Source organism: Gorilla gorilla, chromosome 21 (genome assembly GCF_029281585.2).
Source record: "Gorilla gorilla gorilla isolate KB3781 chromosome 21, NHGRI_mGorGor1-v2.1_pri, whole genome shotgun sequence".
In the NCBI taxonomy this organism is placed as follows: domain Eukaryota; kingdom Metazoa; phylum Chordata; class Mammalia; order Primates; family Hominidae; genus Gorilla; species Gorilla gorilla.
Window position 1 is genome coordinate 68,682,594 of NC_073245.2, and position 26,799 is coordinate 68,709,392.

At 45.7% G+C, this 26,799-nt stretch overlaps 1 protein-coding gene across 6 annotated transcripts in view; it reads left to right on the forward strand.

The window, feature by feature from the left end:
* The window catches only part of CASS4 (Cas scaffold protein family member 4), a 52,348-nt gene that overhangs the window by 6,944 nt on the left and 18,605 nt on the right, over window positions 1–26,799 (forward strand). For 3 of the 6 annotated variants that reach the window (XR_008674520.2, XM_004062404.5, XM_063702352.1), the window contains one exon: window positions 18,421–18,843. Coding sequence is in view for 5 of the 6 variants with exons in the window: in XM_004062404.5 (XP_004062452.3) it covers window positions 18,421–18,843 (423 nt within the window). In the remaining variant the exon portion in view is untranslated. Of the gene's footprint in view, window positions 1–4,215; window positions 4,426–18,420; window positions 18,844–26,799 lie in introns of those variants that run through there. The other 3 variants (XM_055372889.2, XM_055372888.2, XM_063702353.1) reach the window with 2 other exon arrangements.

Below are 26,799 nucleotides of genomic sequence, written 5' to 3' on the forward strand. Positions count from 1 at the left end.
ATGCTTCCAAGTCCAAGTGCCTGGTCCCCTTTCTCCATATGTAGTAAATAATTATTATGACTAATAAAAAATCCATCACATACTCATTATTGGTTCCCCTGTTTAATCACCTGTAGTCTTTGAACATTTTATTTCCTGTAGAGCACACTTAGGGAGGAAAAAAGCTAAGGAGAATGCCACCATCACCCCAAAACTTAAAAGGTCTGAGAATAGACAGGCACTTGGCCGACACGATAATGGAATGGGGAAGCAACTGTAGAATCAAAACAGGGCCGTTTTGGAATTGCGATGACTAAGGGAGGAAATGACAGGGGCCTGAAGGGGAAATAGCTTAAAAGGAGGAAGGTGGGAGGCTGGTAAGAGAGCTGCCACGGAGGGGGAGATTAGAACACTCCAACTTGAGTTGCAAAAAAAGGAAATACATTTTTTAGGAACCACTTCCAAACATAACGCCTATGAAGTGTTTGTTCAGGGGAAGAGCAGCCTTGTACACACACCTACGAAAAGCATAGTCGACACTCAGAAGACTGAGAAGAATATGCGTGGCCTCCTCTTCCTGGGAAAGCATCCCCAGCTCTCAGTGTGGGAGATCCTGCACTTCCCCCACACCACCCCCGCTCAGGCTGGAGTACAGTGGCACAATCTCAGCTCAGTGCAACCTCAGCCTCCTGGCTTAAGTGATCCTCCCACCTCAGCCTCCCAAGTAGCTGGGGCTTCAGGCATGCACCACTGTGCCCGGCTAATTTTTGTATTTTTAATAGAGGTGGGTTTTTTTTTCACCATGTTGCCCAGGCTGGTCTCGAACTCCTGTTTTTAAGTGATTGGCCCACCTCAGCTTCCCAAAGTGCTGGGATTACAGGCGTGAGCCACCATGCCCGGCCAGGCTCTGCACTCTTAAAACTCCTCTAGGAGGCCAGGCACAGTGGCTCATGCCTGTAATCCCAGCACTTTGGGAGGCCAAGGCAGGTGGATCATCTGAGGTCGGGAGTTCAATACCAGCCTGACCAACATGGAGAAACCCCATCTCTACTAAAAACACAAAAATTAGCTGGGCTTGGTGGTGCACGCCTGTAATCCCAAATACTCAGGAGACTGAGGCAGGAGAATCGCTTGAACCCAGGAGGCGGAGGTTGTGGTGAGCCGAAATCGCGCCATTGCACTCCAGCCTGGGCAACAAGAGCGAAAACTCCATCTCAAAAACAAACAAACAAAAGAAAGCTCCTCTAGGAGATGAGTGTGGACTGTGAAAAAGTTACGCAGGCAATTCGAGGCCACTTACCTGGCCACTCAGAGAGTTTCTCCACGAGTTTATGAGTTAATGAATGTATTGTTCTTTTCCTTTGAACAACTGCTTCACCTTATCATCGAGAGCAGCTTTTGTTTGCTCTACATGTTCTGGACAGCTCAGGCAGTCTGTCTTTTGTGGGGTTAGGGAGGGACGGGGGGCAAAAGAGCAGTAGGGTCATCCCTGTGTCTTGGAGGTGTTTGCCATCTGGTTAACAGTAAGTGAAAAGTGCTTTGTGGAATGTTCACTTTGGGTTCAGAAATTTTCTTTTAGAGACAGGGTCTCACTTTATCACCCAGACTGGAGTGCAGTGGCGTTATCATAGTTCATTACCACCTCAAACTCCTGGGCTCAAGCAATCCTCCTGCCTCAGCCTCCCAAGTAGCTGAGACTACAGGTGCACGCCACCATGCCCATCTAATTTTTTTTTTTTTTGTAGCGATGAGGGGCTCTCCCTATATTGCCCAGGCTTGTCTCGAACTCCTGACCTCAAGCAGTCCTCCTGCCTCAGCCTCCTAAAGCACTGAGATTACAGGAGTGAGCCACCACACCTGGCCGAGGTTCAAAAGTGAGAGTCTCCCCACAGTTGAAAGGGGAATAGAAGCACAAGAGTCAGTAATTAATAACAAACAACTCAAGGTGCTCCTTCCTTACACTGGTGTTCCCCAAAGTGAGGTGAATTGCCAGCCACTGGGAGTCAGGGCCAGTTACATAAGACATTCTGTGTAAGACCCCTTTGGGTATCCCAAATAAGGATTGGGGTGGGTTTATGTGTAGTCGATTATTAACAACTAAACGAACAAACCTAGTGAATTGCAATAAATTCACACCAACAGAACAAAAGAAGAAAAGCTTAAACAAAAGAGTGGCTCCTTGCTTTCCTGAAGCACCTCTAAAAATGACCATAGAAAAATGGAAAAGTTTGGTGAACAAGCCTGAACCTTCACTCATTTCTCTGTGATGCACTAAACAGCTTGAGCCAGCTTTGGATTCTTCCTGGTCAATCAAATGGAAAAATCACACCCTGCAGGGGGCCTGACTGTGGGCATGCCAGAGGATTTCAAGTGTGGTGCACAGAACAGTTTTTGTACAATACCGGTGTATCTTGATGTGCATTCAAACAAACTAAAACTAGCTCATCAAACCTGTAATTTCATGGGTAACATCGCTGAGGGACAGTTGTTTTTTAATTGACTCAATTTATTATTTTACCTAAAAAATTGTAGTGGCACGTGGATATGACAGGAAGCAGGCAGTTGCTAGACACACAACCCTTTAGAAACACAGGCTAGGGGCTGGGTGTGGTAGCTCACGCCTGTAATCCCAGCACTTTGGGAGGCTGCGGTGGGAGGATCGCTTGAGCCCAGCTGTTGGAGACCAGCCTGGGCAACGTAGCGAGACTATCTCTACAAAAAATTTTAAAAATTAGCTAGGTTTGGTGGCTCATGCCTGTAGTCATAGCTACTTGAAAGGCTGAGGTGGGAGGATCATTCGAGCCCAGGAGTTCGAGGCTGCAGTGAGCTGTGATCGCATCACTGCACTCCAGCCTGGGTGACAAAGTGAGACCCTGTCTCTAGAAAAGAAAAGAGAAAAAGAAACACAGGCTTAGACAAAGTTTTCTTCTAATTGGAGTTGGCATAATTGCTTATGACTCATCAAATCACACAAAACTCCTTCTTTCTTTATGCCTTTCCTCACTTTTTTCCTTAAAAAAAAGAAAAAAGAAAAAGAAAAGAGGGAAGGAAAGGAAAGGAAGTTAGAGAGGAAAAGCATCTGCATGTTATTTTCTCTGTAATCCCTCGGATGGCTTTCATGAACTAAGAGGTAAGAGTAAGAGAAGAAGTCATGGGAAATGTAGATTTTGCAGCTGGATGGGAACTTGGCGATTGCCCTGGGAAGCTATCTCACTTTCAGGTGAAGAAACTGAAACCCAGAGAAGTTCTGCTACTTGCCTCCTCCTTCGGTGGGTTTTTCGTGAGCAAGGGTGAAATTGTCAGCCCCTTAACTTGATCCAACAGTTCCCCAAACCAAATATCTTAAGCGATAACTCAGGGACTTAGCTGGCAAGGAATAGACTTGGCGGTGGCAGGCAGTGGCAAGGCTGTGAATGAACACACTAGGATCTCTGGAGCACTTTGAGTTGGAGAATGCAGTCTGGTATGACATGGGCCCATCTTGAGCCACATCCATGATAATCAATTATGTGAAGGCCTGAGAGACCTTTATTGTTGCATCATTTCAATCCTGAGCTTAGATCAAGGAAACCAGTTACCTGTTCCCCCGGTGTATATTGTCAGGCATACAGTAGGTGCTTGATAAATAATTGCCAATTCAATGAAGCCTTAAGTGCAGCTTAGCAAGGTTTCCATGAGTAGAGGAAGTATATTAAAGCATGTCGATCTGGGTAACACCCAAACCTGCTGGAAAAGCACAGTATTCAGGTATCAGGGAAGCAAATGTTTCATTTCCACTGGGTGGCTTTGGAATTTTTTTCTGGCCACAACCTCCTCCTCCAAGCCCCGTTAGTAGGCAGTGCCTCCTACAGCTGCGGAAGTTCCTTTAATGTGTGGCTTTTTCATCTGAATCATCAGGAAGAATTCAAAGCTGGCTGGGTCAGAGTTCAATGTTATCATGGAGAACCAGTTAAAGTTTGCGCTTATTCACAGCATATGCCATTCTCCAGGATTATTTTTAGAGGTGTTAAGAAAATAAGGAACTCTTTTCATTAAAGTTTTTCTTTTTCTCTCATATCCCTCCTCATATCCAAGTTCACCCGGTTTATTCACTTCTTTGTCCCTGGTTTCTCCGGATAAACCGGCCACAAAGGCTATTTGCATCCATTTGGATGGGAGGGAACCAATGGGAGTGTGAGAGAGAATGCGTTATGTAACTAGCCCATCCTTCCCCATGGCTGGGGTGGCAGGAAGGGCAGTGAGCCTCCCCCAGGAGCTTAGAGACCCACTGGCCAGATCTACAGGCAAGGACAGCTGCAGAGAAAGTTTAGACCGAGACCTCACAGCATTCCTGCACAAACTCCTACAGAAAGATTTCCCTTCCCAAGCGACTTCTGCTGGTGTTTTCCAGGATATGGATAGTACTTTTTAAAATAGTTTCTTTAAAGGATCAAGATGAAGGTGAATGTGAGTATCTGAGTTTCTGTCTTCTGACATCCATTTCCTACAACTCTTTGATTGCGTGGGACTGTGAGTTGACTATATAAAGGGATCCAGAGCTTGTTATTTCCAATGCTCCCCCCTATATTAAGGAAGTAGGTAATGATGGTTTCCAAATGACTGTCACACCATGGGAAACAATTGAAAGTTGCATCAGGTTTTGAAACCAAAAAGGGAGACCTTATATTTTTGTTTAGAAAGTTATATTCTATTCTATTAAGTTTTGTTTTAAAGCTTAAACATTACTTTATTTTATTTATTTATTTATTTATTTATTGAGATGGAGTGTTGCTCTGTTGCCCAGGCTGGAGTGCAGTGGCGCAATCTCAGCTCACTGCAACCTCCACCTCCCAAGTTCAAGCAATTATCCTGTCTCAGCCTCCCCAGTAGTTGGGACTACAGGCACGCACCACCATGCCCGGCTAATTTTTGTATTTTTAGTAGAGTCGGGGTTTCACCATGTTGGCCAGGCTGGTCTTGAACTCCTGACCTCAAGTGATCCGCACACCTCGGCATCCCAAAGTGTTGGGATTACAGGCATGAGCCACTGCGCCTGGCCTTAAATGTTACTTTAAATATAAGAGCAGTTGGAAAAAGGGAGTTTCAATTCACACTTCCAGTTAAGTAACTTTCAGATCATTTTCTGCACATTCTGGAGCTTTTCATTCAATAATTTTCACCTTTTTCAAAAACGGGGCTGAAGCAGAAACTCAGTTCTTTTCCTAGCCTATTTGGCAAATTAATATTAATCACAAAAAAAGGCAGCAGTTTCCCTTCAGCATCTCTCACTTAACTACTTTGCTAAGTTTTTTTTTAAACAGCTCCAAGAGAAACAACTGTCCTTTATGTGAGATGATGCAAGAAACTACTTAGCTATCACCTCATGAAAAGAATTCAAAATATTTCTGATAATGAGATGCAGATTATTGAAGCAAAGCTGTCTCAAGTTTTACAACCTCATAAACTAATTCTCTCACACATTAGGCATGACAAATTAAAGAGATAGTTTAATCTACTTGCAAATTCTTAAAGCAAGTTCTGGTTATGAAATATACCATTTTGCTATTTTAAGTGACAATTCCTCATAACTTAAGGAATTTTACTTTTAAATGTAAATATTGATATGGAAAGCCACTGCAATTCATGGGGGAAAAGAAAAGTTAAGATTACAGCTTTGGCCAGGCATGGTGGCTCACGCCTGTAATCCTAGCACTTTGGGAGGCCAAGGCGGGTGGATCATCTGAGGTCAGGAGTTCGAGACCAGCCGGGCCAACATGGCGAAACCCCGTCTCTACTAAAAATACAAAAATTTGCCGGGTGTGGTGGCATGCGCCTGTAGTCCCAGCTACTTGGGAAGCTGAGGCAGGAGAATTGCTTGATCCCAGGTGGCGGAGGTTGCAGTGAGCAGAGATCGCACCACTACATTCCAGCCTGGATGACAGAGCGAGACTCTGTCTCAAAAAAAAAAAAAATCACAGGTTCTTTCTTGGGTAACTATGTCAAAGGGGAAGGAGGCACAAGGGACAAAGAGAAGAGAGGAATGAGCTGGCAAAAATGAAGGGAGGAAGGGAGAGAGAAATAAATGTTAGATGAGGGAGGAGGTGGCTGGTTGCCTGGTGCTCCCTTGTCAACTGCAGACCTCACAGCACAACTTCAGGAGTTGTAGGAGGTTTTCCAGGAGGAAAGTAGGGACATGGTTATTCTGCATGTTTTCCCCAACATCACACACATGCAACATGCAGCTACTGTGTCCTGATACTGCACATCCTAACTTTGGCCTTGGGGAACATGTCCCATCATGGGAGGCCCTCCTCTCTGGCCTGGGTCTTTGTGCACAGGACTCAGATCATTCTGCAGCTGGCCAAAGGAGAGTTCAAGGATCACTGGGATAGCAGGAAGGGCAGCGAGCCTTCCCCCGGAGCTTTGAGATCCACTCAGTGCCTCCTCAACTTGCCTGGACCAGGCCAGACAAATCTTTAAAACACTTTGAGTCTAAACTTCTGTGACTCTTAATGCACCTGCAGTTAGATCCCACTTAACAGTCATTCGTTGCCCTCTCTGTGTGGTTCCACTCTGTGGCCCTACTCTCAAGGAAGAGGTAAATGCTCACAAAATCAGCTAGTTCTCAAAAACCACTCAAGCACCTTTCAGCATCCTCCATGCTGTACACGGTCCAGGCCCTTTGAGGGATGGCCGGTGAGAAGTAGTTGACGATGTTTGGCATCCTGGAAGTTCAGGGAGGTGAGAAGTCTTCCTGCGTGTGGCAAACTGCTTTTGGCCAAGATTAAGATGGACTCAAAGTCAAAATTCCTTTCTATCTAATCTAGGAGTAGAAAGGGCTTGCGTGGTAACGACAAGCAGCTGCTTAAATTCACCAGCGCAGAAGTCCTCTTCTTCCAATAGAACAGAATCCTTTGTAAATTAGATTTTTATATTGAAAAAGAATATTTACACATGATTTTAGGAATTCCAACTGTACAAATGAACATGGACTCAAAGTGTTTTTATCTAATCCCAAACCTCTAGCTCCCCAGACCCCTGTTTCCTACCCAGAAGGGACCCTCAGTGAGTGACATAATCTTCCAGAAAGATGCTATACTTATAAAAGCATCAATGCAGACCTATGCTCATCTTGCTCTTTTTAAAAAATTTAATACTACATTTTGGAGATTGTCCCATTTCCATTGACATAAGCTCTACCTCATTCTTGTAATGGCTACATTGTACTCCATTATACAAATGTCTCCCTTTCTCAGCTTCATCTCCCTCTCCCAGGAGGCACTTTGCCATCTTGTATCTGCTAAGATGTCCACCCATCGTGTGATAGAGTCTGTGCTAAGCAGAGTGGTTTGCAGGCTAAAAGAGCACACTCCAGACCCAAAACTGCCTGCATTCCAATCCTGGCATTGGCCCTTGATTGCTGAACTACCTTAAGCTACTTTCTCACCCTCTCTGTGCCTTGGCTTACTCATCTCCTAAATGAGATGTTAGTTATAGTACCTGCTTCATAAGGTTTTTGAATATCAAATGCGGTCATCAGTGCTGACTGCTTATCCCAGTGCCTGACACAGAGTTGAGAACCCGCGAGCCATCCTGATTCCCGAGGCATTGGCCAAACAGTGGACAAGACTAACACAGTTCCTGCGTAATTAGATGCGACGGACACCTCCTTTCAGGGCGAACAGAATGGTTTTGTGAGGGGCTACATTGAATCTAAAAGATTAAAGAGGATTTTTCCCTCTTCTTCTTCTTTTTTTTTCCCCCTCCTTCTTCTTCTTTCCGCCTCCCCCTCCCCCACCAAGACAAGGTCTCACTCTGTCTTCCAGGCTGGAGAGCAGTGGCACAATCCCGGCTCATTGCAATCTCCACCTAGCCCATGTTCAAGCCATCCTCCAGCCTCAGCCTCCCAAGTAGCTCGGATTACAGGCATGTGCCACCATGCCCAGATAATTTTTATATTTTTGGTAGAGATGAGGTTTCACCATGTTTCCCAGGCTGGTCTCAAACTCCTGAGTTCAAAGCGATCTGCTCACCTCAGCCTCCCAAAGTGCTGGGATTACAGGCGTGAGCCACCGCACCCAGCCAGCTTCTCCCCCTTATTTGGTTAGTTATAGGAAAATAATACTAGCTGACACACACAGTGTGTGAGAAGTCTGTATTGTTATGTGGGGTTTGCAAAGTGAGGACCCTTTCCAGATCATCTTTGCTGTAAATCCCTAAGCTAGGCATGGTGATGTATGCCTGTAGTCCCAGCTACCTGTGAGGCTGAGGCAGGAGGATTGCTTAAGACCAGGAGTTTAAGGCTGTAGTCCACCATGATCATGCCTGTGAATAGCCACTGCATTCCAGCCTGGGCAACATAGCAAGACCCTGTCTCTTAAAAAAAAAAAACCCTCTGTCATCCTTCTGGAGGTGACTTCACAGAATGTTGTTACCCACCAGAAATCCCTCCCAGAAGAAGTGTCTGTAGATACTTTGATTCTTCCTCAGGTTGTCCTTCCTCCTTCTCTGTCTTCCCTTTTTGGAGAATGTGGGTGGGAAAAATGTAGGTGGTGAGGGGATTTTTCTTATGCTCTTGGAAACTTTTTTTTAACATAATGTCCTTTTAAAATGATGGAAAGTAAACATTCACAAGCCAACAGATAATACCGTTCTCTCTGCATTAATCTTTCCTAGCCTGTATTTGAATTTACATGAAATGAAATACTTCCAAGTACATTTGAAGGGAGACTATTTACTTGACAGATGATCAAAGAGCCCTTTCTCCATTCTGCACTCACTCTCGATGTTGAGTCTGGGCGCAGCTACCTCATAAAAATATATAACAGAATATGTCACTGATCTCAACATAAAAGCTCCTACATCCATGGAAATCCTTCATGAACTTCGGGGATTCACATTTCCCATGTATCAAAAGATCTGTGATATTTATAGTATATGCAGTTTTTAAAATGTGGTTTCTCTATAACTAACTATCCTTTCCTGGCCCTCAAAGGGGAAGTAGGAAGCATTCCATCACCTCGCCTGAATAGTAACTAAGAATTCTTGGAAGTAAGACATGGAATCAGTGAGAAGGAAGCCAAAATGCGAAACATGGACATTTTTCAAAGAAGGATCTTAGTAGAAGAAAAATGTCCTTCTTGGCCTTGGAGATCTACATCTTTTTACAGAGCAGGGGCCTAGACATCACTTACAGCTCTGGCTTCTTGCACAGTTACCATCTCCACCACTAGTTTGGGGAACTTCCTTATTTACCACCTCCCACTACGGACTGGTGACCTCACTGTATGATTTACCTTCCCAAAGAAAGAATGATATTCTAGGTTACTTGGATGGAAACGGTCTCATGATCTCTACTTTACTATCCCATAGTTACTACTGTTTTAATTTTAGGAGCATAAGTGTTTAGTGTGGGGCGGGCTGTGAAAGATAAAACAAGGAGGAAGCAGGATGGGGCCATGATGCTGCCCTGACCCCTGTGACAGGAAAGAGAGAAGGAGCTGGACAGAGTAGAGACAGCCTCAAACTGTGGGGCAGCTTAGACACAGTCTTGACAACTCAACAGGGGCTTTGGGGTAAAGATTGCCCATTCAGTGAGTCCTGCATTGGGCAGGAACACCCAGGCCCCCTGACTATTAACGTTCAGTTTGCAAAGGAAATCTGGATGGGGCCTCTAAGACCTCAGCTGCGGGCTGGACTCAGCAGAAGAGTGCTTCACTGGGCCCAAGGAGTGATATTTTAAGATCTGCCTGAGCATGCCACAGCCTCCACCACACCCAAATGTCTTATGCCTGGCCTGTCTCACTCATGTATATTTCTTGCCCAGCTCCTATAATCCTTTGAGTTTGCTGCTTCTCCTTACAGCTGTCTTTAAACCAGCTCTTTCTGGATTTGCACACATTTGGATGTAAGAGTTAGCAGATTAGAGTAGGAAACAGACTTGGACTTGGGAAGGCCGTGCAGAGTATTAGCAATAGCAGGCTTCAGTCAGATGGATGCGAGTTTGAATCCCTGCTCTGCTACCTGCTGCTGCATGACCGGAGGCAGGTCATTAATCTCTCCTAGTCTCAAGTGTCACAAAGCACTAAAATGAGGCCAACAGAGCAATCAGTGTACCCCCCGACCTGCCCCCCAGCCCTGACATTTTTGAGTTTCTGCAGCTTTGCTCTTTTGAGTAAACTAAAGAGAAAGAAAATTGAAGGTAGAGCAGAGAAGCAAGCTGTGCATGTAGGCGAGTGCACGTGGGTGCAGTCACCCGGGCAGTGTGTCCACCCCGGCCTAGAGAGGGGATTTCCATCCCAGGAACAGGGACAATGAGGCAGCATAACTGAGGCTGCAGGAGCTGCTTCTCTCCCGGCTCATCTAAGCTGCTCCTGCCTAGAGCTGCCATGCCTGCGGATGGCTCTTATACCACCGTGGATGATGAAAGTATGCGGGCCAGTTCCCTCTCTTCTTCTTACTTTCCCTGGCCCATTCAGCAGTGCGTCCCTCCCTTCTCTGCAGTTATGCTCCTGCTCTTCTTCCAAGCATCACCTCAAGTTGCATCCAGTCCTTCACCAGCTCCTCCCCAAAACTAACAAAATCCAGCCTCTTCCCTCAGCCAAGCCACAGGCATCTCCCAGCTGGACCAGACAATTGACTTTGAATCGCCTCTCTGGCTTCCACTTGCTCCATGCACCCCATTTTCCACCCAGTAACCACCTATAAACAGCATCCGCTATGGAAATTAGGAGCCAGGGCCTTTGTTGATCTCTCTCCAGGCAACCTGGTCATTTTTCAGTTCCTCCAACTTTCCATGCGCCCCCAACACATACATACACACTCACTCATACTCACACACGCCCCCTCACCCACGCACTCCGGCCTCCACACATTCCTCTTCCTCTGCCTGAATGCTCTTTATCTGACTAACACTTTATCTGACTAACTCCTTATCTAACTCCTCCTTACCCCCAGATGGAAGCTTCCATGGCTGCTTTCTCAGGTAAACGTCCCTAAGCCCTCACCCATCACTACTTCCCAACTGCACTTATAATTTTTCATAACTTCCTGTATTTTATCATAACTTCCTGTATTTTTTTATAACTTCCTGTATTTTATTTCTCATAACTTCTTGTATTTTCTTTCCATCTCACTTACAAGAGATGGAAACCCTGTATTTATTTCTGTGATGATTTGATTAGAATTTGTCTTCTCCACTAACATGTACATGGCATGAGATCAGAAAGAGTTTTGTTCACCACGATGCCTCCAGCAGAGCCCCTGGAATACACTCGATGCTCAATACAATCTTGGTGAATGAATGAATGAATGAATGAATGAATGAATGAATTGCTCCCCAGATTTCTCCAAGTGCAGCTAAGACCACTGTATCCTCGGCTGCTCGGGTTTAGATGAGCACATTGCACCTGCCAGCTGTGGAAAGGTCTCTGCGCTGAGGTTATCATCAGCATGAAGGCAGTGAGTCTCTTATTCTTCACGTTTGTTTCCCTATCCTCCTCCCATTCTTCCTTCCAAATGCATATTCATTTTCCTTTTCCCTCTCTCAGCTGTTGTATGAAGATGGGCATTTGGGGGAAATGTCCTTTTTGGAAATCGTTTAAGAACATTTCTTCCATTGTACCCAGAATCTAACTGCTTGTGTACCCACAAGGAACAAAAATGTGAACATACATCCTCCTTCACCTCTTAAATTTCTGCACAAATATTTCCAAATTAACACTCTATTTAAGAATACCTTGTGAGTGGCCTCAGCAACCATTGCAATGGTTACTGGATGCCTTTGGAGTGGCCTGTCAACTGCTTCCATCTGTTATTCACAAAGAGCTCAGTGCAGCGCCAGGAACATGGGTGCAGGATGAGTGCTGGCTGCTGCTATTGCAATGTCCAGTGCTCCCTGCACGCCCAGCCTGACCATAACGGCCTGAGCCCAGCCGAAAGTGGGGTGGTCAGGGGCAGCCTCTGCAAAGGGGTGACTCGAGCTGAGACCCAGAGGAGGAGGATCTGGCGGAAGAGAGTTCTGGGCAGAAGGAACAGCAAAGAAAAGGTCTGAGGTGGAAGCAACCTCAGGGCATTTGAGGAAAGTAAGAAAACAATGTGACTGGAGGGAAATGAATGAGGGTAGAGCTGCAAACTGGGAGGCTGATCCTGCCTTGAAGCCACACTAGGAAGGTGACCTTTTGTTCTGAATGCAGTTCTAAGCAATTAGAGGTTTTTAAAATAAGAGACCAACAGGATCCAATTTATGTGTATAAAATAAAATATTCTGGCTAGTGTCTGGAGAGTGGATTATAAGGTGAAAGAATGGATGTGAGGAACCAATTAGAATTTAAGTGACCTTGGACAAGTCATTTGATCTCTCTGACCCTCAGTTCTCTCATCTGTAAAATGGGGATAAGAAAGTCTGCCTCTGAGATTTCATAGAAATAGGTAATATTATGACTTCCGTGCATCCAACACAAAATAGGTTCTCATTCAATATAATTCCCTGTTTTCCCTCCATTCCAGGTGAGGAACTCCCCAAGACTTTGCACATGCATTTCATTCGTCTTTTGTAACATTAACATTGATGGTCTTTGCTACTGAAACGCTGAGGCATAATTAATTGATTGCATGAGCTGTCCAGAGACACCCCTGTCAATTGTCATGAAAGGCCATACAGTGTTTCATTCATATTGAGGGGAATCGTGTTATGGCAACGTATTTAGAGTTTTCCTTTGCTGGGAGTTTACATCCTTTGAAGATGTGGTCTGCTGTCCTGAAGACAGCAGGTCAAAATTACAAAATAAATCATATATCAAGAACAAGACTGCTGCTATTCATCTTGGACAGCTGTGAGTGCCCAGTGGGGTGGATGATCATAAAAACCCCATTGTTCTCTGGGAAAAAGTCCTTACTTTTACAATAGGCAAATCCGCCAGCTAAGCTGCATTCAGTCTGGACCCTTCAGAGCAGCTGCCATATTGCAACAACTGCTCTGTCTAAAGATATGCACTATCTTATTTCTAGACAAATGCAAGCACATTTCAGATGATCGGTTTTTAAAGATTGCTTTAAATGTATTTCATGGGAATTACGATGAAATATACCATAATTATTTCATTATAGCCTCTGCAAAGGCTTTTATTTTCCCTTTTGTTCCCAATGTAGCTGGTTAAAGTACAGTTTTCAAAAAGGCAAAATTATGACTCTCATGCAAATATAAAATGAACTCATGTCAAAGATTTTAATCAATTTTGATCAATTAATAGGGAATCAATGAAATGTTAAAACTAGGTCAAAGACCGTTGAGGATACTTGTCCAACTTGAATGAATTTATTTTTAAAAAGAGATCATTGAGGCGCTAGGTAGGTATAGGCAATTTAATTAAGGAATATTAGAGTGTGATTGCAAGGCTAAGTATGAAACTGGTTAAAGTCCTACAAGAAAATAAACCTACAAGATAATAAACCTTTCAGATTATCGTTTCAGATAATAAACCTTTCAGATAATATCGTTTCAGATAATAAACCTTTCAGATAATATCGTTTCAGATAATAAACCTTTCAGATTATTGTTTTTTACTGAACAGCAATTATTTGTCTATTTAACTGGAAAAAAAATCTGCAAAGTAGCATGTAACTTTTGTAAGTCCTTTTTTTTTTTTTTTTTTTTGAGAGACAGGGTCTCACTTCCTCACCCAGGCTGTAGTGCAGTGGCGTGATCTTGGCTCACTGTAACCTCCACCTCCTGGGCTCAAGCCATCCACCCACCTCCGCCTCCCCAGTAGCTGGGACTATAGGCGTGCACCACCACGCTGGACAATTTTTGTATTTTTTGGTAGAGACGGGGTTTCACCATGTTGGCCAGGCTGGTCTGGAACTCCTCGCTTCAAGTCATCCACACACTTTGGCCTCCCAAAATGCTGGGATTCCAGGCACGCGCCATCACGCCCAGCCTAAGTCTTGACCTTTAATCAATACTCTTTATAAGACTCTAAAACTCTAGTCCCTTAAATACTTCATCACTGCTGGATTCTCCAAGCTCAGCACCCACATTCTTGTGAAACCCACTCCCAACGCATTCAAGGGATAATGATTCCGTGTGCAGACTAGTTATGCCTTGAGGTTTATCTTCTGGACATGGCTGGTGGTCATTCTTACTGAAGGTTATCCAAAAGTGTGGGCAGGGGGGTCACAGAAAGCTTCCCTCTTACCCTACTCCAGACAGAAATAGGAGTGCTCATCTTGGTGTTTGTGATTTCTTACCTCTTAAAGACTTGAAAATGGGGGCGTTATGTCACGCCTCTCTTTCATTCATTAACTCAACAAGTAGCTAAAGATTCCCTACTCTGTACTGGATCATGGGATGCAGTCCAGAACAAGAGGGTGTGGCCCTCGCTCTCCTGGAGCTTACGTTCTTGTGGGGAGACAGACCCTGGATGAGTTGAACCCTAATGTGACACGTACTGATGTGCAAAGGTGTTGGGCAGAAGTATGGGGAGAACTAGTTTGGTCAAGAGGGTGTCAGGGGCCCTTTTTCTAAGGAAGTGACATTTAAGATAAGCCTGAAAGGATGTGTGGAATTTCACTGGGTGGAAAGCTGCCGACTGCTTTGGGGTAGAGAGAACAGCATGATGGAGGGACTCAAGCCCTCAGAAAGGGTGGCACCCTGGAGGCCAGTGAGGAAGTGATACCTATGAGGCTGGAAGCGTGGGAAGAGGCAAAATCACACAGGGCCTTGATGGTTTGGGCACAGTTTGGGCTTTGTCCAAAGGGTAGTAGGGAGCCACTGAAGGGTGGTAGAGAGGGGAGTGGCATGATCAAAATTTGTGTCCCTGAAAAACTCGAGGACGACAACAGTGCCATATGTAATAAACATTCCATAAATGTTTGCTGAATCTGTGAAGGAACAATTGGCTGACCCAGAAAGACACCCCATGGGATGCCTGACACCAGGAAGTACAGTCATTGTCCATCGGCTGTAGCTCAGCTCTCTGCTTTTCAATGTCATCTCATACACTCACTGGGCTCAGACAAGTGATAGCTTCATATCTTCCCTCTCACTTGAGGATTTCTGCTTCACCATGGAGAAGAGAGGAAATCTCTACAGGTAGGAATGCCCCTCACAATACACATGCCCCTAACTCCTTTGGGGACCTTTTTTCTATGAAAAAATGAGTTAAAAGTGGGTACAGCAGGGAGGTGACACATTCCCCGAGTTGCCTGCAAGTTATTCCCTCAGCGGCATGAGGGCTGCAGCTGATTCTGTAGTTTTGAGTAGTCTGGGTGTTGCTAAGAATGTGCTGGGAAACATTTCAAGTTTCCTTGACAAAGATTTCTAAACAAATACATCATCCAACAAAGAGGTAATGCACAGGGTAGATTAGGGTACAAGGAACTGTGCAGTCTCATTCACAGTGGGTGGAGGTGTGAATTGATTGAACTTTGCTGGAGGGCAACGTGACAGCATCCGGAGCTCTGATGGTTTCCACCCGCCGACTTCCTGCTGAAGAATTTATCCATGGAAATAAATAAGGGGAGTTGCAAATATTAGCTATAAAGATGATCATTTCAGCATTGTTTGTAATAGCTAAAACATGCAATTAGCTAAAATGTCCAAAACCAAGAAGAAAAATTGTGTTTCATCCGTACAATGGAAAACCAAGCCACTGTTTTAAAGAATATTGAAGAAAAATGTTTATTGACATGGAAAGATGCTCACAATTTATTTATTTATTTATTTATTTATTTATTTATTTATTTATTTGAGATGGAGTCTCACTCTGTTGCCCAGGCTGGAATACAGTGGCACCATTTCAGCTCACTGCAACCTCCGCCTCCCAGGTTCAGGTGATTCTTCTGCCTCAGCCTCCCAAGTAGCTGGGACTACAGGTGCACGCCACCACTCCCAGCTAACTTTTTTTTTTTTTTGTATTTTTAGTAGAGACGGGGTTTCACCATATTTGCCAGGATGGTCTCAAACTCCTGACCTCATCATCTGCCCCCTCGGCCTCCCAAAGTGCTGGGATTACAGACATGAGCCACTGTGCCCGGTCCCACAATTTATTTTTAAGTGGGGAAAAAAAAGCAGATTATAAAACTGTGTGTTTCATATTATGCCATTAGATTTTAAAACTTTAGTGATGACTCTAGGTGTGTATGTGAACAACTATGCAAAAGAAAAGATCTGGAAACATACAAAAACCAAAGGATTAACAGCAGTTACCTGTGGTGGCAGCACTGCAGGCATTTTAATTTTCTTCTGTTTGCTTATTATTATTTTTACTTTTTCTTTAATGAACTTTTATTACTTTTGTAGAAAGAACAAAAGGTTTTATTTTCAAAAACTGTTCATGATCTCCTAGGATCTCAGCTGTATTAGATTTTATGGGGGATGTTCAATGTCTTTCTGGGTGCGTGAAGGATCTGATTCTTCTTACGCTTTTTAGATAGACTTGTAGTAGTGTTTCCCCTAATCCACACAGACCTGCTTGTCTGGTTAAGATGGTATTTTTCAGCATTGGTCTTCCAATTCCATTTTTGTAACAGAATAGAGATATTAGGCAAGAAGAACAATAATTTTCAACAAACATAATGGAAGAGTTGGTCACTTTTGCTTTATTTATGAACTGTATGAACAAAGGTTAATGAGTTTAAAAGGTGTAATTAAATTTATTTAGAAAAATAAAAAACAACTGGAAGGATAAATACCAAAAATGGTGTGAATTGGTATCTTTTAGTGGTGGGATTATGGGTAATTTTCACTTCCTTCTTTTATTTCTCTCTTTTTCTGTAATGAAAATGTATTGATATAAAAAGATGGGGAAAGGTGATTACTTTAAAACCTAAAGAAACAAGTTGCCTTCATGTAATTACAGTGGAAAGTTCAAATAAGAAGGGGGCTTGGCCATCACTGCCGTGGTAACAAGGCGACTTTTTTTAGAACTGTGTGGCTTACTGAAAGAGCATGGGTTGGAGAATTAGAAGACTGGGTTTGATCCTGGCTTTGTGACCGCAGGCAAGTCACTAACCCCCTGAGTCTTTTGTCATTCACTAGTTTTTCTTTTTTGTTTTGTTTTGTTTTTGAGACAGAGTCTCCCTCTGTTGCCCAGGCTGGAGTGCAGTGGCATGATCTCGGCTCATTGCAACCTCCGCCTCCAGGGTTCAAGCGACTTTCCTGACTCAGCCTCCCAAGTAGCTGGGACTACAGGCATGCGCTACCATGCCCAGCTAATTTTTGTATTTTTATTAGAGACAGGGTTTCACCATGTTGGCCAGGCTGGTCTTGAACTCCCGGCCTCAAGTGATCTGCCCTCCTCGGCCTCCCAAAGTGCTGGGATTACAGGCATGAAACACTGCGCCCAGCCTCTTGTCATTCACTTATTAATGAACATTTACTGAGCATACTCTATGTACCTGGGTCTGGGCCTGACACTGGGGACAGAATAGCCAAGTGAGGTGTGGGCCCAGCAGTCACAGAACTGCCAATCCAATTCAGAAGGAAAATAGCAAAAACCAGACAAAAAGCAATCTAATAGTAATAACAGTCACAGCTGCCTGTACCAAGCACTTACTAAATGTCAGGCACCTGTACATGACAGAGAGAGAGATACCCATATGTATACACAATATATAATGGGTTGCTATATATATGTGTGTGTGTGTGTGTGTGTGTGTATATATATATGTATATATATATAGGATATATATTGTGTACATATATATATCAACCCGTCATATATAGTGTGTGTGTATATATATACATATATATATATATATAAATATCTCAACCCATTTAATTCTCACAATAACCCCATGAGGTAGGTATTACTATTATTACCATTTTACAGATGAGGAAACTGAGGCTCTAATAGGGTAGCTAATTTGCTCAAAGGTACACAGGTACGAATTTCTACCCCACTATGTGCGCTATGCTGCACTGAACTACATAACTACAAGGGTCATAATTTCCACAAATTAAAACAGGGCCATGACCCAGGAGTTGGAAACCAGCCCGGGCAATGGCAAAACCCCTTCTCTACAAAAATACAAAATTTAGCCCGGGGTGGCGGCACGCATGTGTAGTCCCAGCTACTCGGGAGGCTGGGGTGGGAGGACTGCCTGAGCCCGGGAGGTCGAGGCTGCAGTGAGCCAAGATTTCACCGCTGCACTCCAGCCTGGGCAACAGAGTGAGACCCTGTCTCAAAACCAAAAACAAACAGGGCCATGAAAGCATATTAGGACCATCCGACCTCATCTCAGGATACAGGTAAGTCTGCCCTGAGGATGTGACATTTTACTTAGACCCCAAGGATGTGAAGGAACAAATCAAAGAGCAGGCACAAGAGCCTCTGGGGTGGAAGAAATGAAATGAAAGGGCATGATGAATTTGCATGAAGCTTTCTAAGAGAGTGGGATTGGTGTAGCAGCCACTGGCCACGGTGCTAACTGCAAATTCTCTTCTCCCCTCTCCACCCACAGGCACTCCTGGCCAGGGCACTTTATGACAACTGCCCTGACTGCTCCGACGAGCTGGCTTTCAGCAGAGGGGACATCCTGACCATTCTGGAGCAACATGTGCCAGAAAGCGAGGGTTGGTGGAAGTGTTTGCTCCATGGGAGGCAAGGCCTGGCCCCTGCCAACCGCCTCCAAATCCTCACGGAGGTCGCTGCAGACAGGCCGTGCCCCCCATTCCTGAGAGGCCTGGAAGAAGCTCCTGCCAGCTCAGAGGAGACCTATCAGGTGCCCACTCTACCCCGCCCTCCCACTCCAGGCCCCGTTTATGAGCAGATGAGGAGTTGGGCGGAGGGGCCCCAGCCCCCTACTGCCCAAGTCTATGAATTCCCCGACCCTCCCACCAGTGCCAGAATCATCTGTGAAAAGACTCTCAGCTTTCCAAAACAGGTACGCATACTTCCACCTACTAGACATGGGTTGAGGGGTATGGAAACACCCAGAGGCCTAACTACCTCTTGAGTCATGGGTGTCCTTCAGATCAAACAAGCAAAACGGGAGCCCAGATTGCTGGCGATCACGCTCGGGGAGCTTGTGTGCCAGGTTGGGATGGAGAACTCAGCGGCCTCCACTCCCTTGTCGTTGACACCCTTGGCGCCGCTGTGATTCCCCAGCTCTCCAAGGCTGGGCACACTCTGTGGGAAATGGAATGCTTAGCTGAGCTGTGTGGGAAGGCACTGAGGATGTTCGTGGCACCCTTTTCACAGGATGAAGGATCACCAGGACTCCCAGTGACAAATGGCAGGGTGGGGTTTCCATGGGTTCAGAGGCAAGAAGTTACACATCGCATTTAAAATGTATATTCCAGGCTGGGCATGGTGGCTTACACCTATCTATATTCCCAGTACTCTGGGGGGGCGAGACAGGAGGATCATTTGAACTCAGAGTTCGGGACCAGCCTGGGCAACATAGTGAGACCCTGTCTCTACCAAAATTTAAAAATTAGCCAGCACAGTAGCACACATGTGTAGTCCCAACTACTTAGTGGGAGGCTGAGGCAGGAGGATCGGTTGAGCCCAGGAGGTCGAGGCTGCAGTGAGCTATGATTGTGCCACTGCACTCCAGCCTCGGTGGCAGTGAGAACCTGTCTCAAAAAAAAAAAGTATATCCCCTTCAATGCAGAAATTTTATTTCTAGAACTGCTATGGAAATATACAAGCAGGCAAATATATGTCTGGATGAGGAGGCTGTAGCCATTATGGCATAGAAAACTCAAAGAGGCCTAAATGTTTATTAACAGTTGGATTGGTTATACATATCTTGGCATATCACCACAGCAAGCTGCTGTGCAGTTGTTTAAAAAAATGAGGCATTTATAAGAGGGAAGAAAGATCTATTTAAACAAAAACCAAACAGATATAAACTCAAAAAAGAGGCAGGGTGCAATGGCTCACTCCTGTAATCCCAGCACTTTGGGAGGTGGAGGCGGGCAGATCACAAGGTCAGGAGTTCGAGACCAGTCTGGCCAACATAGTGAAACTCCGTCTCTATTAAAATACAAAAAATTAGCTGGGCATGGTGGCAGGCACCTGTAATTCCAGCTACTCGGGAGACTGAGGCAGAAGAATCACTTGAACCTGGGAGGGGAAGGTTGCAGTGAGCTGAGATCGCACCATTGCTCCCCAGCCTGGACGCCAAGAGTGAAACTCCATCTCAAAAATAAACAAACAAACAAAAAACTCTAAAAAGGAATTCTGTATGTGAGTGTGTATGTGCATGTGTGCTCTCACACTGAGACTGAGAAGAACACGCTCCAGGCATAGTTATCCCAAGGAAGGGGAACTGGTTAAAGAGAAAGAGGGCAGTAAGCTGGGGCCTTTATTTTATTCATTCCTGTGTCCTCAGCACGTGGGACCAGGCCTGGCCTGGGGTAGGTGCTCAATACATATCTGACAAACAAACAAATTAGGAAGTTGATTTTTATGTCATATTGAACATGTATGACATCTGTAACTTTTTAAAATATCAATTATTTTGTTTTTTTGAGACTGGGTCTCGCTCTTTCTCCCAGGCTGGAATGCAGTGGTGCAATCACTGTTCACTGCAGCCTCAAACTCGTGGCCTCCAGCAGTCCTCCTGCTTCAGCCTCCCAAAGTGCTGGGATTACAGGTGTGAGTCACCATGCCTGGCCTAAAGTATCAATTTTTAAAAACAGAGGAAAAAGAGCATTCATTAAATGTAGAATGGGCTAGGCTTGGTGGCTCATTCCTGTAATCCCAGCAGTTTGGGAGGCCAAGGCAGGAGGATTGCTTGAGCCCAGGAGTTTGAGACTAGCCTGGGCAACATAGTGAGACCTCATCTTTACTAATAATAATAAAAAATAATTAGGCAGGCGTGGTGGCAGGCACCTATAGTCCCAGCTACTCAGGAGGCTGTGGAAGGAGGACCCTTTGAGCCCAGGAGATTGAAGCTGCAGAGAGCTATTATTACGGCGCCCCTGCACTCCAGCCTGGGTGACTGACCGGAACCCTGTCTTAAAAAATAATAAAACAAATGCAGAATGAAAACTTTTTTTAATAAGGAAAAGAATTAAAGTAAGGAAGGAGAGAAAGAATGCGCTATTTCCCTCAAAGCCCTGGCCTTCATGAGGTGTTGAGATGTAGAGCAGATGTGCACAGGCCTCAGTCACTGCAGGCATTTCCTGCCATCAGATGCTTTGCTTTCAGCTCCCATGACACATCCTACCTGGCCACAGCTCTGGCAGAGGGTCTTGGCAAGGTCTGTGTGCAGGGAAAGGCCACGCTCCCTGAGGCATGTGCTGTGGGGGCCCCAGGAATGTGCTACTCACCATTCAGGCCTTCTCCACACCAGCTTCCAAGGTTGTCTTCAAACAGGAAAGTGTTGATTCCTTAGAAGATTTTGAATACTTTACATTTTCTAACTCCCTGGGCTACAAGACGTAGAACCAGACAGTTGTCACATAGAACAGCTGCCAGCACAGGCACTCGCTACAAACACCAGGAGGAAGCTGGTGGCGCCTTCTGAAGCAGTCAATGAGGTGGACACTAACTCTCTTTTCTGGAACAACTGGCCCCGATCTAGGCCTGGCATGCTCAGCTGCTGTCTGAGCAGCTGACTCGGAGCAGGGCTTTGCTGAGGTTTCTTCTAAGAACAACAGGTGACGTTAACTGAAGTTAACTTGGATTTCTTCCAAAGCCATGCAAAGAAAAAACAAAAAATCAATAGCAATTCCTTCCTCTCCCTGAAAGGAAAACAGATGCGCTGTCCTCTATTGGTTGACCAGAGGACCCTCGAAGACTGCTTCACAATCAGTTAAGTTTTCTGATCCACAGAAAAGGCTGGCAAGGCTGGCACCTCCTCCCTGCTCATGCCACTCAATACAATGACAGGCTCCTACAAGGTACTTAGTAAATACCTGTTGCATGAATGAAATTGACCAAACACAACACAAGGTTTCAAAAACGTGGAGTCCACTATCAACTGCTAGACTGACATCCGTGTGAAAGGAAAGATGAGTTTACTATTGAAACTTAACTTTGAAAAATGATCAGGGCATTAGCAATGAGATTTGTCCTTGAATGTTAAGTGCATCAACCATTTGAGCCCTTGCTTGTGCAGGCTGTGGCAAACAACAGAAACCGCAAGGAAATTCAGGGGGGGTCCCTTTAACCACTGAGCAGAGTTCTTGAGGTGGCCACAGTAAAACCCCCCAGGGGAATTTCCTGCCTTGTTTTCCTTCCTTAAGTTCCCTCCATGTCTGCCCTACCTACAAGTTTGCTCCCTTCCTTCCCTCCCTTCCTATTTATTTACTTAAAAAAAAATTTTTTTTTTTTTTTGGAGGCAGAATCTCGCTCTGTCACCCAGGCTGGAGTGCAGTGGCGTGATCTCGGCTCACTGCAACCTCTGCCTCCTGGGTTCAAGAGATTCTCCTGCCTCAGCCTCCCAAGTAGCTGGGAACACAGGCTCCCACCACCACGCCTGGCTAAATTTTTTTTGTATTTTTAGTAGTGACAGGGTTTTGCCATGTTGGCCAGGCTGGTCTCGAACTCCTGACCTCAGGTGATCTGCCCACCTCAGCCTCCCAAAGTGCTGGGATTACAGGCGTGAGCCACTGGGCCCAGCCTATTTACTTAAAAATTGTTTTAATTTATTGGCTGGGTGCGGTGGCTCACACCTGTAATCCCAGCAATTTGGGAGGCCAACGCGGGTGGATCACCTGAGGTCAGGAGTTTGAGACCAGCCTGGCCAACATAGTGAAACCCTGTCTCTACTAAAAACACAAAAATTAGCCATGTGTGGTGGTATGCATCTGTAGTCCCAACTACTCAGAAGGCTGAGGCAGGAGAATCGCTTGAACCCAGGAAGTGGAAGTTGCAGTGAGCCGAGATCACGCCACTGCACTCCGGCTTGGGTGACAAGAGGAAAACTCCGTCTCAAAAAAATAATAATAATTTTTAATTTCTTGCCTTCTCTGTGCTTGGAGTCTCTTAGCAAGAGATGTGGTCTGTGGCTTACAACTCAGGAGTGCCATCTCATTTGGCTTCTGGGGCAGCCAATGTTGCACTGGGTGATTGGGGACCTCCCAACACCCTCTGTGTTTCTCCTTCCTCCTCTGTATAGGGAGAAGGTTGGACCCCATCTTTTCTAAAGTCACCTTCAGATGTACCTTTTGGTTTTTCTAAATACTTCTCTTCTTCCTCTACTCTGAGAAGGAAGGAGCTAGAAGAACTTGAAGACCAGTTAACAATCAGTTACAGATTTTCTGATCCACAGAAAAGGCAGGCGTCTCCTCCCTGCTCATGTCATCTAGCCATTAACCCTGAGGCTAAACCCGCCCAGAAAATACATTCCAAATGGAAGCGGCTGTTGGTAGACGGGGCAACTCTGAGCCACTGGTTTTGAACTGTTTTCCCATGGCAACTTCACAGGCTTGGAACACAGACTTTGTGAGGCATTTCACGGACTCCTTTTTATATCTGTGTTGACAGTCTGTAGACTAAGAGTGGCCCCAAATTAACATCCGAGAAGGTGGAAACATGTCATTTTTCTCAAGTTGTCCTAAGAGAGGCGTCTATGTGTCAGAATCAGACATCTCTATAGCTGGGTGCGATCTCTGCATATCTTTAGATTAGAACAACTCTTCATTTTACAGATGAGGACATTAATTCCCGGGGAGGTGAAACTGCTCGTGCAGCCACACAGCTGATGAAGCACGACTTCCATCACCCCCAAAAACACAGCCCTTATCCTTGATCTTCTTTCACCTGACTGTGGCTGACGCTATTCTTTCTGATGAACACTTTACTGAAATTTCACCTACACATGCTACGTTACAGCTCTGTAACTTATATCCAGATCACGAAACAACAAAACTACCACCCCAGAAGCCTCCAGGGCCTTCTCTCTGTCACTTCCCCACTAGGGTAACCACTATCTTGAGCTTTGTTTTACTTTTTATCCCAACTTCCTTAATATAATGTGCTGGCCTAATTAAAAAAAAAAAAAACCACCACATCAAGAGCATATTTGATTTCAGTTTAAATTCAGAAGGGACTCTTGTATTTGAAGAGAAAAGGGCCAGATTTCCTGGTGAAACTGCTTTTGGATCCACTAGTTCCTGAACTGGAGTTTCCTTCTGTCTCCCTAAACCTTTCGAAACTGTGTTTCTCAAACATGTTCCTTAATTGATTGCCATACTGGGCCTACGTTTTCCAAGAAGCACTGGGCATTTTTGAGCTTGCTTCCTTCCATCTGAAATGTCATACGCAGGAAAGTCCCTTTGCTCTGTGGAGGTGCCCTTATAGGCAAAGGGGATCCCACAGTCAGCCATCAAAATAAAATGGGCCTGAAGTCATGGGGAGCAATGGGCCTTGGGACAGCATTTGGAAAGGGTCTACGGGGGAGAAAGCTTGGTGTGTTCAAATAAGTGAGAGCTGGGAGGGAGGAGACATGGAGGTACAGCCAGTGGTCCGGGACACTCACTCAAGGTCCCTGGGTGTGGCGGGTGCATAGCTTGTCAGACCGGGTAAGCAGCTTGGATTTCTGGCCTGGTGCGGTGGCTCACGCCTGTAATCCTTCCACTTTGGGAGGCTGAGGCAGGTGGATCACTTGAGGTCAGGAGTTCAAAACCAGCCTGGCCAACATGGTACTGAAAATACAAAAAAGTAGCGGGGTGTGGTGGCAGGCACCTGTAATCCCAGCTACTCGGGAGGCTGAGGCAGGAGAATCGCTTGAACCTGGGAGGTGGAGGTTACAGTAAGCCGAAATGGCACCACTGCACTCTAGCCTGGGTGACAGAGCGAGACTCCATCTCCAAAAAAAAAAAAAGAAGCTTGGATTTCATTCAAAATGCAATGGGAAACCACTGATGGGCTTGTCCACCTAGACCAATCAGCCTGAGACCATCAGGAACAAAGTCAGGTGTACTGAGTGTAAAGAGGGAGATCACAGAGCAGAGGAACCATGAGGCAGCTCACAAACAGGAAAAGGTAGCATCGTGATGGGATGGGGAAAGGCGGGGTTTAGGTGAAATCTAAGCGAAGCTGTGTCTTGATAGGCTCTGTGCACAACAGGGCAGCGTGCAGGCTGGACGAGGGCCGCTCTCCCCTTGGGAACCATGAAGCAGAGATAGAGGGGGAGTCCTGGACCCGGAAACCCCTTGTCTGAAGCGCTACATGAGGGCCTGGGAATCAAGGCTGCTTCTCTGTCAATGACTCAGATCCCCCAGGCGAGAGTGGGATGTTTCATTCTTACTAAGAGCACTTTGGAAAGCTGGGCTTCAAGAGCCTAGGATTTTAGGGAACCAAGTTTCTCAGGGAGTAAGAAAGCAGTCGTCACTCAACGAAGGGGGCTGTTTTGACATGTGACAGCTGCAGCGTGTCCTTGGAAGAAATGTTCATCCTGTTTGCATTGCGGCTGCTTTATCTGCATCCGTGAGTCTAGCCAGATGAATGGCGGGGTGGATTTTTACACTGTGTGCTAATGTTTACTATCCAAGCCGTACACATCCACTCACCAAAAACAAACAGATAAATCTAGCACATACATTCCCAGTGCTGCATCCCGGGGACACCATGATGAATAGAGGGACCCTGACCCAGTCCTCAGAAACTGCTCTTCTGCCTGCATTCCCCTCCCTCAGCTCTGCATATTGAAACCCTAACACCCCCTGAGCCAACTTGGAAAGCCCCCTACTTAGCAACAGCTCCTTGGGACGCCAGTGGGAAGTACACTCTCCCTGTCCTGGACTCCGGAGCTTCACCCTGTCCTCTCCTCCAGGCCCTGTCTTACTTACCAGCCTGTGCCCAGCCTATACTCAGACCTCATTTCCCTCTTAGACTTTAAGTCCATGGTAGACAGCATCTTCTACTCTAGAAAAATTTGCGCATTCCTAGGCCCCCCCTAGAGACGTTCTAGTTCAGGAGGTCTGGGTGGGAGACTTGGCAGCTGTATTATTTTAAAGTTCCCCAGGGGACTCAGATCCCTGGCTGGGTTTGGAAGCTGCTCTGTGGCACCCAGTGTGGTACCCACCATTGAGCCAACATCATTGAGCTCTGGAGGATTAACTTGAATCTGAAGTTCCCATTCACAGCCCCAGGTTCCATGGCTGAGACCATGTTTCCCAAAGTGCCTTGAGCAATAACTGGCCAAGTGCTCTCAATAAAATATAAATCGGGGCCAGGTGCGGTGGCTCACGCCTGTAATCCCAGCACTTTGGGAGGCCAATGTGGGCAGATCACCTAAGGTCGGGAGTTTGAGACCAGCCTGACCAATATGGTGAAACCCTGTCTCTACTGAAAACACAAAATTAGCCTGGCATGGAGGCATGTGCCTGTAGTCCCAGCTACTCAGGAGGCTGAGGCAGGAGAATCGCTTGAACCCGCGAGGCAGAGGTTGCAGTGAGCCGAGATCGCGCCATTGCACTCCAGCCTGGGCAACAGGAGCGAAGATCCATCTCAAAAAAAAAAAAAAGGTTTATATATATATATAAATTGGATGGTCAATCCCATCCTTTGTAGGATAAAATTCAAACTCCTTCACTGACCTGCTCCCTGTTAACCTTTCCCACTCCACCTCTCCCTCCTCCCTTCCCTTGCTCTGTCCATCACTTTCACATTGCCAGGTTCTCTTCTGCCTCCCACTGCTGCCAGCAAAAGCTGCCAGCTGCAGCTCAACTGGTCACCTCCTGCTTCCCTGCCTCAGCCCAGGTGACAAGTCCTTAGACAGCTCTCAGGCCTCAGTTTCCTCCCAGACCTTGTTGGTCCCTCCACCTTACATTCTTAAAGTCCCCTCTGCCTATTGCGTGCACTTCTCCAGCCTCAGCCTAGCTAGATGAATGTAGACGAATAGCCCAGTATCAGAGTCACAGCCTCCTGGTCCCTAGAG